At 39.4% G+C, this 13,041-nt stretch overlaps 1 protein-coding gene across 3 annotated transcripts in view; it reads right to left on the minus strand.

Moving 5' to 3' along the window:
* The window catches only part of UNC80 (unc-80 homolog, NALCN channel complex subunit), a 238,509-nt gene that overhangs the window by 187,983 nt on the left and 37,485 nt on the right, over nt 1-13,041 (minus strand). For all 3 annotated transcript variants that reach the window (XM_060151311.1, XM_060151309.1, XM_060151310.1), the window contains exons 8-13: nt 11,481-11,742; nt 10,367-10,501; nt 7,736-7,952; nt 6,638-6,778; nt 5,405-5,673; nt 3,709-4,068 (exon numbers count right to left, since the gene is read on the minus strand). In XM_060151311.1, coding sequence (XP_060007294.1) covers nt 3,709-4,068; nt 5,405-5,673; nt 6,638-6,778; nt 7,736-7,952; nt 10,367-10,501; nt 11,481-11,742 — 1,384 coding nt within the window. The remainder of the gene's footprint in view (nt 1-3,708; nt 4,069-5,404; nt 5,674-6,637; nt 6,779-7,735; nt 7,953-10,366; nt 10,502-11,480; nt 11,743-13,041) is intronic.

Raw genomic sequence — 13,041 nt, forward strand, 5'->3', positions numbered from 1 at the left:
CCTTACTTCACCCGGGGATTACCTTGAAGAGCCATCCCATCTCTGGAGCTCCCTGTGTGATGGGCTGAAGTCTCTGTTACAACTACACTGCAATTCAACTTCTCTCTCTGCCCCATCCTGCTTCTTTTACACCCCACAGACGTTGATCCTGAGCAGACACCCCAGGAAACCTCCTGTGTGCATATCTCCTTGTCTGAGTCTGTTTCTTGCGAACTCTACAGCTCAGATGCTTGTAAATGGAAGACTCAAACATACACACACACAGATACATACATTTATTTATTTATACATGCATACATACATACATATCAAATTCAGAAATGTTTTCAATTCAAATCTTAGCTCCATAACCTTGGGCAAGCTACCTAACCACTCTGTGCCCTACAAAATAGGAATCATAAAAATATGTATTTCACAGTTTGTGAGGTAAAACATGGAAGGCATGTAATAATAGCAAAACCAGTGTTAATTATTATTTCTAGGTGTGGGGCACTGCTATCTACTGGGGGCAACATTGCGCAAATTAGAAAAGGCACTCCTCTCGGTGGATGAACTAGAAAAAGGTGAATCCTCTCAGTAGATGCAGCCCTTGGGTAAACAGCTTGGTGAGCAGAGCTCAGACTGGATTTCAGTCCTGTCTGGACTCCTTAGGCGAGAGCCCTTGTGGAGTACACAGCCTGCACAGCCCAAGGTCACCCTGGGTAAGGGCTGATTTGGAAGATTGACTTACATACATTTAAAAACTATTGATATCATATGTTCCTTTAAAGCAAATTCCTAGCTCCAAAAGCTTTTTGTAAATATCTATTTGTATTTCTTTGGACCTTCAGATGTCCTTGCGATTTTGGCTCCTCTAGCAGAAGACATTCAGAAAGTTGTATCCAGCTACAGGCAGAAATCAGGACAGATATTAAATAACATTTCAAGCTCTCAGTACCAGTTAGTGGCAAATATAGAAATAGAAATTAGATCTTCCTTTCTGAATTAATCAATTCCCGCATGCTCCTGGCATTACTAGCTTGCAAAATTAGATAAACCTCCTGATTCCACTGAAAATAACAGATGGGACAGAGGCAGAACAGACCTGTGTGACTCCCAAGTACAACGCATCTGACCTACGGTCAGGTATGATTTTATAAATTCTCTGTATTACAAAGAATATTATTCTGTAGAACTGACTAAAAAACATTTGTATCTTTGGTGGCTGTTTTGGAGAACACATTATCTGACTCTGTAAAATCCCATCCTGATTTGGTTAAAGTAGCATTTATATTATCAAGTAGCATTTATATTATAAAGTAGCATTTATATTATCAAGTTTCTAGTATGACAGCTAGATTTTAAATAGGTAAGAGACTTGCAGTTCTTTAATATGAAAGTAGATGAAAACACTACTTTGGGGACTTCCCTGGTAGCGCAGTGGATAAGACTCTGTACTCCCAATGAAGGGGACTTGGGTTCGATCCCTGGTTGGGGAACTAGATTCCACATGCATGCCACAACTAAGAGTTTGTATGCCACAACTAAGGAGTCCACGTGCCGCAACTAAGGAGCCCGGGAGCTGCAACTAAGGAGCATGCTTGCCACAACTAAGAGCTGGTGCAACCAAATAAATAAATATTAAAAAAAACAAAACCAAAAGAAATCCCCACTACTTGGGTGAAATTTTTGAACTAAAAACAAAAACAAAACAGAAACAAAATTCTAATAATGAACTTCAGAGATCCTCATGAACATAACAAAGCCCTCATCAATTTAGGGGATATCTAAGCTTTACTGATAAGAGCTTATCAAAATTTCACAACTTTAATTTTTTTCTATTTTCCCCTGAATATTATGACATAAACATAGCACTATTCTCTCTTTGAGTGGCCACCTAAATTGGCAGGTAAAAAAATTGAAAATTTAAGAATCTCACTGTTTGCTGTGTTTATAAATTTGGTCCTTATAACTTGTATTTGTTTGCTAATTCCTACATAACTGTTGATTGAATAATTCCTTAGATCTTAGGATTCAATATCAAATCCCTTGTGATCTATATCATCATTTAGATAATTTTCATCTACAGTGAGATCTGAGGATCCTTGGATTGTCTTCAGTGATGTTTGGGAAAGTAAGAAGTTGGGGACCTTAAGTACCAGAAGATTCTATTAGAATTGGAAAACATATACATGATTGAGGCAGGAGAAGAAATCCTAAAGAAAAGCTTAGGTTCAGGAACCTAAGAATATTGGGGCAGAAATAATTAGATCAGAGTCCACAAATATTGGGAAAAATGAGAGTAGACAATCAGGGAAGAAACAGAGATGATTAAATGCACATTAAACATGCATCGGGTAGGACTGGAAAGAGATGGAGAAAAAAATATAAAAGAGGAAAGAGCACCGAAACACTTATTCAGATGTAAAAACCTGATAGCCTACAAGAAAATAACAATTTATATTCTAGATAATATGTTGGTGGTAGAACTCTGTACAGTGAAATCTTATACTTCTAAACACTTGGCCTGATGTGTAGATTGTCACCTGTTAGAGATTCAAATCTCATTGATTTCAATTCCTTAATAGCATTTTCCAACTAAAACCCCAAATTGAAATCAGCATAAATTATATGGGTTTAAGCTGTAGTAGTTCTTATTTAAAATTCAAATTAAAAGAGAAAACTAATTAATGACGTTAAGCCCTGAGATCATAAATCAGGTGTTGTCAAGTCAAAGGGAATTAAATTCAGGAACAATCAGTAATAAGAAAGCTAAAGACACCTGGAAGTGACACACTGAGACATAAGAGAACCAAGGCTAGTCTTCCAAACCAACACCAGCAAAGCAACTAACTAAACAAAAATTTTCCCTTTCTTTCCCTTTACCTGTGATTGAAGCAGGCTACCTAAAAATGTGTTCCTTAAATCAAGAGAAAGAACTTTATTTAAATTTTTTCAGGAAAATTATACTGCTTATGATGGACTAAATGTTTGCGTCTCCCCCAAATTCATATGTTGAAGCCCTAACCCCCCAGGGTGATGGCATTTGGAGATGTAGCCTTTGGGAAGTAAATTTTAGGGTTAAATTAGGTCATGAGAGTGGAGTCCTGGTACAATAGGATTAGTGCCATTATAAGAAGAGACACTGGAGAGCTTGCTCTCTCTTTCTCTGCGTGCACATAGAAAAAAGATGTCATGGGAGCACATAGCAAAATGGCAGCCACCTACAAGCCAAGAGAAGATGCTTCAGAATGAAATCTACCTTGCTGGCACCTTGATCTTGGACTTCTCAGCGTCCAGAACTGTGAGAAATAAATTTCTGTAGTTTAAGTCACCCAACCTATTGTATTTTGTTTTGGCCGCCTAAGAAGACTAGAATGCCACTCCATTAGGTCAGACCCTGAAAGTTTTGAGAGAGGGACTGTTGTTGGCAGACTGAGAATTATGGCAATGTAGTGTATCTGAGATATTCTCTTGCAGAATTAACATGACCAGGGAATTCGTTCTAACACTGCTTGGATGGCAATGGCTTTTGAATGTAGAATACAATTTCATGTAACTGTTTTTACTAATACCTGCTGAGAACCTAATGAAGAGATTTCTAGACTCACCATTTTCATGCTCTAGTGACTAGCTGCTATTCTGAGTCAACAAATTGCTGGCAAGAAAGAATTGGAAAGAAATCAGGAACAACATTTCAAGAGGACACAAAATGTGGTCCAGTCATACCTTCTCTTGGTTCTTATCGTTCTTCTCATGGGGGCCTCCTCCACCTCCACCTCCATCACCTCCTCCACCTCCTCCATTACCACCTCTTCCTTCTTCTCCTCCTCCATCTCCAGCTCCACTAACTGAAGGGCCCCCAAATCCAGAGGTGGAACTTCCAGATACTCCTTTGAACTGGAACGTTCCCTCACTTGGTCTTTTTTCCACAGTCACATTCTCCTTGTTTTCACTCTTCTTTCTGTTCTTTTCTACACAGGGCACCACACCAAGTTGAAGCAAGCATTCCACGATGTTCAGTGCCACATCGCAGATGCGAGAACTGATGTCATGGTTAAGGACAAGATAAACAGCCTTCAGAACCACCTGGGGGAAGACAAAAGTAAACTGAGAGTGATTAAGTTACTTGAATTACCTCTTCCTAAATAGATTTGGTTATTCCATTTAATACATTTCCTTTAGGCTGTTCTATGCACTTAAGCATAAATAATTCAGGTAATTTTCAGATGATCTTATTAAGCTGCATTGGGACCTTGTGTATGTGCTTAATATAGAGTACAAATCACCCAAGGAATTAAAAATGTATAAGTGTGTTATATCACTTAAGGACTCTAAGACTTGCCATAATATAGACAGTTAATGGAGATAGCAAAACATAATGAATTAATGGGAGAGTAATTATTTGCCCAAATGGAAACTTGTCAACTGATTTTTAAAATCAAAGTGTTTTAATTCCCTGCCAATAATGCTTTCTACCAATAATGGGTGAAGGGAAATGGTTTCCTTACGCACATAATAGAGGAACATTTGCACATTCGCAATTGTATCATCATCTACATTCAATTTTAAAAGCAAAATATTTGCATGTTTAAATTATGTCCTTATATTGATTTTAAAATTTTAAATTATTTGCTGACACAGGTTCCCTAATGTGAAATTAAAAAATTGTGTGACATATATCTGTAAAATATAACAACCCTTTCATTTGCTAATAACCATAATTAAGACAGGCATTCTTGAGAATGCAGGTTTAAATGTTTTAATGGACTTCTATTCATTGTCTCCTGCTATATGGGTGGTTTATAGTCATGCTGCTTATATAACAAAAGGAAACAAACAGAATTTTTTATTTCCATTCTAGGAAAGAAGGACTTGGCGTGCGCATGCGCGCATGCATGTGCGCGCACGCACACACACACACATTTACTACGTGTATTCAGGATTCACTAATGTTTTTAGATTATAAAATTATTCTGAGATCAGATCAAATCTAATGTAATGCTTAAGAAAAAAAGAAAGGAAAAGGTGCATCTAAGATGGGTGATACACTTGTGAAATTTTTTTAAAAAGGGTAGCTTTTTCAGGGACTTCCCTTGTGGCACAGTGGTTAAGACTCCACACTCCCAATGCAGGGGGCCGGTGTTCGATACTAGTCAGGGAACTAGATCCCACATGTGTGCCAAAACTAAGGAGGCAATGTGCCTCAACTAAGGAGCTGGCGAGCCGCAACTAAGGAGCCTGCCTGCCACAACTAAGACCCAGCACAACCAAATAAATAAATATTTTTTTTAAAGGGTAGATTTTTCGTTTAAAGGCTCAACATTTCTAAGAATTTATATGCACATTTTATTCAACATTGTCAAAACTGGGCCAAAGATTCAGTATCTTTCAAGCTTCAGTAAGAAAAATTCTTGCTCCTTACAGAAAGATCAAGCATGCCATTCTTGTGGACAAAGTTATTGGTCCCATCAATATGTTCTGTGTCTTCCAAGTAGCTGTAGTTTATGCAGGAGTCTGTGAGGCTTCGAGGCAGGTTTGCACATGCCAGGGGTTCATGTGGCATCTCAGGTATAGGCACCTGGTTGCAGAGCTTCCTCATATGCTCACTGAAAAAGTCTGCATAGCCTACGTTAAATGACGCCAATGTGGTATTGAAGGTTGCAACTGTGATAGTGGAGATCTGGGATCGCACTAAAAAAAGGAAAGCAATGTCTTAGTTTTCCCCATATTAACCTACAACATCATGTTAGACAGTTATATTACTATTTAAATCATGACCACGATCACAGCATTAGCAGATATTTGACTAATAGTCTCAAAGCTACTCTCAACTCCCATGATGTTAAGTCATGTAATATCTGATAAACAATGAAGGCTACAGAAAATGTGAATTCTTAACTGGCTTCCTTGAGACCCAGGCTAGAATTTTTTGTCTAACAGGTGCATTTTACTCACTGTTAGATGACAGACCCTATTGGTATAGTTAAACTAGTTTGGTTGAAGTATTCCCCACAAGTAAATAGCTGTTAAAATATTTGGTTTTATCTAGTATATTTAGGTAACAGCAAACAAGAAATATTCTTTTTCACCTTTGCTTAAGAATAATGGAACATAAATTTGTGGTGGTAACTAATAGATGTCATCAAATACTTGAAGTACAGCCCAGGGAAAAGAGGGACTAAATTTATGCTCATAGGTTAAGAGCACAGAATAAGAAACCCCCATCTTGGATCCCATCCAGAGACACACATTTGCTCCACAGAAAGCACAAAATAGCGGCTGTCTGGAAAGGGAATAGGTGGTCTTGGAAGGCAGGGACTTTCCTCCCACAGAAAGTGGACAAGCCCTTCAGAGGGACATCACAGATGCCCTCAAGTTTCTCCAAGCTCTGTAGGTCTATGCTCTTTCGAAAACAACCATGAATGGCTTGCCCTTGCTTTCCCTGAGAGGCATGGTGTTCATAGTGTGCTATCCAATAGCTCTTGCTACTGAGGAAATTTTAAGAATGGCTCACAAGTAAATTATCAAGCAATATAATACACGAATGCAATTTTTCAAAAAGCACACGGAGCCAGATTACAATGAAAATGGAACATGGAATAAAAACAGGAAACGGAACCTGGACGCCCACCTGTAGCGGCCGCCTCCAACCCACCTTCCTTGACGGTGTTTTCCCCATGGCTGTTGGAGTGGTCCGGCAGGTCGCTCACCAGCGTGTGATGAGAGTGGGAGTGCCTGCCGCTCAGGCTCTCCATCTCAGTGGCCGCGTCCGAGCTGCCCCGCCGGGTAAATTTCCCTGAGATGGACAAGAGCACCACAAGAGGGTTTGAAAATCTGAAAGATTCTCTGCCAAGATTCTGTCTGTCCAAAGGACAGCAGTGATAGTGAGGGGGTATTAGGCAGTATGTGAGGCACAGCCGACTAGCCTGCCTTGGGAACGTTCAGGGTCGAGATGATTGATGACGCTGCCTGTGATAAGGTCAGCCCCAATCTAAGCCAAATGTCAGAAACCATCTGTTCGGCCCCCGCTAGCTGTCAGCTCTTGCTTTTAAGCTGGGCTTCTTAATATGACATCCAGAAAGATAAAAAAAAAAGCTCCTTTTTCTTTTCGTTACATCTTCCCTTTTTAATATCTGAGTTAAAGGGAAGTCTGTCTTTGGATTCACAATGAAAGTTAATGCACAGAACCCTCTAAGGCCATGTGTCCACATCAAGAATGATCTAATATAGAAAACTTGCGGTTGCCAAGGTGGAGGGGGTGGAGGAGGGGAGAGAAGGAATGGGAATTGGGGATGAGCAGAGGCAAACTATTATATATAGGATGGATAAAGAACATCCTACTGTACAGCACAGGAAACTACAGTCAATATCCTGTGACAAATCGTAATGGAAAAGAATATGAAAAAGAATATCTATATATCTATATATATCTGAGTCACTTTGCTGTACAGAAGAAACACAATATTGTATATCAACTATACTTCAATAAAATAAAATCATTGAACTATAGAATGATCTAAGAAATAGGGCTATGACCTGTCTAATTAAACAGGATTGCTGCATAATTCAATTATCTGCATTTCTTTGGCTATGAAGACACAGCATTATTTTGGTCCTGGGGAGCCTGTATTTGGGCCCAAATTCCTTGACTAAACTGTTCAAGAAAGATCCACATTTCCCTGGGAGCCCTAGATCCAGATTTCTAAACAGGTCACTGAAGCTCTGCCCTACTTTGGAAGGTCTTTGTGGTCACCTAAAATGGTGGTTTGCCAGCCTCCTTTTTCCATGCCTCGCCTGTCTTCTCCAAGCCCGGAGAAACTTCCGAAGGAGAATGCGCTGCAGGTGGGGGACACATCCAGGTGGTCCTCGTGCAGCAGGAATGGCACTCCCATTCTCCGAGGCCGCCTCTTCCCCGCGTGGTGGAATGGGATGGAACCTTTTCTCTCTCTGTCTTCTTTGCGGCTCTTGAACTACAGAAATGAGAGATGAAGGGTCAGGCGCAGGGCAAAGGCAAGGTTACAGTTTGCTTCCCAAAGGGCTCCATGACCTGGGGTAAAATACAGGAAAAGGAGACCTGGAAAGTCACTGAATGTCATCCAATAGAGATGGAAGAAATTTCTACAATGTGTCAAAAGAGTGAAAGAAACTAAGGGAAAGATAATGTATTTCCTGGGGTTTTTTTTCTTTTGCTGGGTTGGGTTTGAGGAGTGCTCCTCAAAGTGTAGTTCCTAGACCAGCAGCATCAGTGCCTGGGAAACTGTCAGAAATGCAGATTTTCAGGTTCAACCCCAGACATACTGGATCAGAAACCAAAAAGGGGAAACCAGCAATGTGTTTTCATAAGCCCTGTAGGTGATTCTGATGCTTGGTAAAACTTGAGAAGCCCTGGATTAGAGTATAGGATCCCTGAGTCATCACTTGGATCAGCCAGTCTTTTTCTGTTCCATTTCTCCAGACTGAGATACATTGTTTCAACCAAACAACTTCATATGTGTGCCTCTGCCCATAAGGAGAGGCAACTCTATACTCCTACCAGTCAAATAAGTTCAAGGTCCAGTATAACTAAGAGTTTAGAATTGCTTGGAAATCTTTTAAAATATATCGACGTCTGGGCCTAACCTTCAGCAATTGTGACTTAATAGGTGTGGGGTCAGGCCTGGGCACTTGAATTTTTTTAAGTTCTGCAGATTCTCATGTGCAGCCAGTATGGAAAACCTCTTTTGCCCCCACTGATTGACATTTTTAGAAAAACTACAGCCATTGCTTATTACTACATCATCAATGAAGGCAGAGCACTGCTTGTGTGGCAACACTCTGAGTTCATAGATAGGTTGTTAATTCTGTGTTATTCATTGACATAAACCAGTCATTTTGCAAAAGAGAAAAATAAGCCATCACACATATATTATTCTACATGTATTATTTTCTATTTGATTAGCTCCATTCACTTATAAAATAGAGAGGTGAAGTGTGGATTCATAAGAGCATGAACTACTTAGTTAGAAGACCTAGTTTTGAGTTTGGACTCAACCTTTCAAAAACTACATAAAGTTTTTAAGGCTCAGTCTCATTTCATTTCATTTTTTTTTTAAGAATAATAATTAACATTTATTTAGTACTTGCGAAGTGCCAGGCACAATAAAGACTTTACATGCATTATCTCAATCCTCATAACCTTTTGAGGTAAGTATATTATGTACCCATTTATAGATGAAGAAACCAATATCATTTTGCCAGTATCGCATGGGTAGAAAGTGGTAGGGTTGGAATTTGAACCCCAGTCAACTGACTCCCAAGTCAGTTTATTTGCACAAAGACTCCACCTTTAATTTCCCACCTTTAGGGTTCTAGCTTCTTATGGATGTTCAATAAATGTTTATTGAATGGAAACCTACATTGTCATTCACAAAGAGAAGTGATGGTCGTAAACCTAGGGGTCAGTTATAAGGATTTACTACTTCATCAACAAAACTTGGTTTGTCCGTTGCCTTTAAAACAGAGATGATTTCAAGAATAAATGTTCCATGATGATCCCAACACTTTAAGAACTGCAGTAAGACCCAGTTTCTTAGGTGTAAATTGTGGAGAATAAAAATCTCATTGGAGGACTTCCCTGGTGGTACAGTGCTTAAGAATCCGCCTGCCAATGCAGGGGACACGGGTTCGAGCCCTGGTCCGGGAAGATCCCACATGCTGCGGAGCAACTAAGCCCGTGCGCCTCAACTACTGAGGCTCTACTGCACTCTAGAGCCCGTGAGCCACAACTACTGAGCCTGTGTGCCACAACTACTGAAGCCCGTGTGCCTAGAGCCTGTGCTCCACAACAAGAGAAGCCACCACAATGAGAAGCCTGCGCACCGCAACGAAGAGTAGCCCCCGCTCACCACAACTAGAGAAAGCCCACGTGCAGCAACAAAGACCCAACACAGCCAAAAATAAATAAATAAATAATAAATAAATTAAAAAGAAAACAACAAAACAGACCTTAGGAAAAAAAATCTCATTGGATTAAATGAGAATTATTTATATAAAGTGCTAGGTAAAATGAGAATGAGCCATGCAAATGTAAGTTACCTTTACTGCTACTACAACCATGTCCACAACCACACGACTAAAAGCACTTTACACACATCATCAGGATTGAATTCTGTAACCACCCCACATGACATGTAGAATGGGAAGTACTCATGCACAGGAGGGACTTGCCCAAGGTCATGCTGCCCAAGGTCATATTGCCAGCCAGTGCTATAATTGGGAGTGGACCTCCGTTCTGAAGTTCTTCCCCATCACACCCAACTCTGCAGCATGATCAGAAGCACCTCATGCCCCACTGTGTATTTTTTTTTATTACCAAAATGCAAAGAACATAAATGGTTCTACTCACCTTCTTAAAAATGTTCATGCCAAGGTCTGAAGAAAGATCCGGGACTGCAGACCTACGTAGGTTGGTCAATGAAACTCTGGAAAAAGCCTCAGAGCTGAGAGATTTTTCCTCTTCATTACACTTCATGGTGAGATCCTTAGTAGACAATAAAGGTAGATTAATGATCAAGGACTTAGAGATATATTTCATATTAATTGTAACTTCTGTTTGGAGTTTCAACAGTGAGACTACAAAGTTCCAGATTTAGGAAAGCTAAGAAAATAAGGAGGGGACAGGTATCTCTTTTTCTCTTTCTATTAAAAAAAAAAAAAGTATTTTTACATTTAATGATTCACCAGAGGAGATATTCACTTTGGGCAGAATCATCTATTACTAAAACAGAGCATATTTCCTTTTCATTCTGATATTGCTCCTGTTTATTTTCAGAATACGCAGACGTCTTTTAGACGCAGCCAGATCACATTTCAGTAAGCCCAGACGACTGGAACACACAGTGAATCGTACTTTTCTCTACATAGTCAATATGTGGTATTGATGAAAAGGATGAAAAGAACAAGCATTCAAGCTGGTATTAGGACTTCCATTTATCAAAAAGTGATTTTCAGGGGGATGTCATCAGTACACATTCAGTTTACTCCTCCAAACATCTATAATAAAGAGCGAGGCTATATATCAAAAAATGAAATTGCAAATGACGACATTGAGGCACTGGAAAATGTTGAGCTATGCAAAAGGAGGTTAAATCACGTTCAGTAAAGTGCTAGTGCCATGCATTTTATAATATCATCAATTGACACTTATATGTGAAAACTCTCAATTGACTAGCACTTTGATTAACCAGAGGATCCATTTTTCCATTATCCTGGATCAACAGAGGCTTACTCTAGATGACTGTGTGTAAGAGGCATTTAGATAGCACCTCTTTGAATGGTCAATTAAATGCTAAAGAACGGCAAAAGGGTCCAGCAGTAAAAGATGGAAAATAGCATCAGAGTAACCCACCAATCCAACAGTCAGCACTGGGATAAATAAGAGCTGGATGCACAGAAGAAACAAAGAATCTGTTATGGCTGAAGTTGTTGGTTCAAATGATAATGGACCAAGTTTCTCTTACTTGGGTTTTGTGTGTGTTCACTAGTGAGGGAGCTGCCGCCACCATGGAGCTACTTCTGGGTCTGGGCAGGAGAGGAATATCCGGCTCTGTGGGCTTTTGTGGCTTCTCTTCCAACATGTGTCTCAGCCTTTGTAGATAGTACATCAGAGACCACTGAGTGCCCTCCTCAGACCAATGGGGCTGGAGTAGGCAGCGAAGAACAGCAACGTCAAAGTAGGTGGCATAGCGGGACCTTTGGCATGGAGGAATCACGAGAGAGACCCTGTTCCCAATGGCAGAAAGAACGTGATTATCCTGGCAGTCATACATTCCAAGGGGAGGCACAATGTAGCTTATAGCTCTGCTTTTCTCATTTGGTCATTTATTCATTCACTTATCTCTTGTCTGATTTACTCTACTGTCCTCCTAACTGGTCCCACTCATTTTGCTTTTGCTAGATACTACCTAGAAGTAGAGACATTTGAGAGAGTTTTGAAGGATAGGTAGCAATTATACAAGCAAAGTTGAGGATGGGTCAGGAGAGTGGATCAGCATTTCAGTCAGAGGGAACAATGCCTACGAAGGCATGGAGTTTTTAAAAAATCAAGAGTTTTAAGTCGGTGGGGGAGAATCATGCAGTTGGTATAGTTGGTGAGTAATTTGGGTGGTGGGCACTGATGAGAGTCTATAAAAACAGATGAGGTTCAGATCATGATGTTTCTTTTATGCTAAGCTATCAGGTTGACTTGTACCTTGATAGAAATGGACATAATATTTGTGTACTTCACTGGGATATTTTAATTTCAGTTTGATAATATTATGTAAAGGAGCCAAGCAAACTGCAAAGTACTAAACGAACAGAAGTTATACTCTGAGGAAAATGAAATCATTCTGAAAATTCTAAAGTCATATCCATATAAGACAGCAAAACCAATTTTTAAAAAAATCTCAGAATTCTGGAATTCTATTATTCAGTTTACACATACGATATATTCATTATTTAATGTTCAACTTAATTGCACTACAAATTAGTTTTAAGCAATTGCTCAGCATCTCAGGTATCTTAGGGGATATGAAGGTAAGTTCAACTTCCTCACCTTGAGGAACGTATGGTCTGGTGAGAATGATAGACAATACATGACAAATTATAAACTTAGAACTTCTGGAATCCAAAGATGGAATCTTAAATCTAAAATCTGAAATTAACCCCCAGCATAATTTCTTCCTGAATTAAATGATGCAAAAGAGAAACTTTTATACCCTGCTATCAACTAGCAAATGGTGCCACCCCCACGTGAAGAGCTTCAGAAAAAAAAAAAGAAAGAAAGAAAAATGCAGCCACTGAGAGTGAGAAGGAAAGGTTCTCCTTAATTTACTAGGCACATATTTTTTGAATTGGAGGTTATGACTCATTACTGGTTCAGGAAATTAATTCAAAAGGATATGACTATTATTAAAATGTTAACTAGAATAAAAACTATCAAAATGCAACAAATGGAGTAAGGATTTGTATGGTTGGTGATACTTTTTCACTTTACATACTTGCCATGAGTCATGAGTAAAATATATTTCTTACTGTGCG

The sequence above is a fragment of the Lagenorhynchus albirostris genome, chromosome 6, assembly GCF_949774975.1.
Source record: "Lagenorhynchus albirostris chromosome 6, mLagAlb1.1, whole genome shotgun sequence".
In the NCBI taxonomy this organism is placed as follows: domain Eukaryota; kingdom Metazoa; phylum Chordata; class Mammalia; order Artiodactyla; family Delphinidae; genus Lagenorhynchus; species Lagenorhynchus albirostris.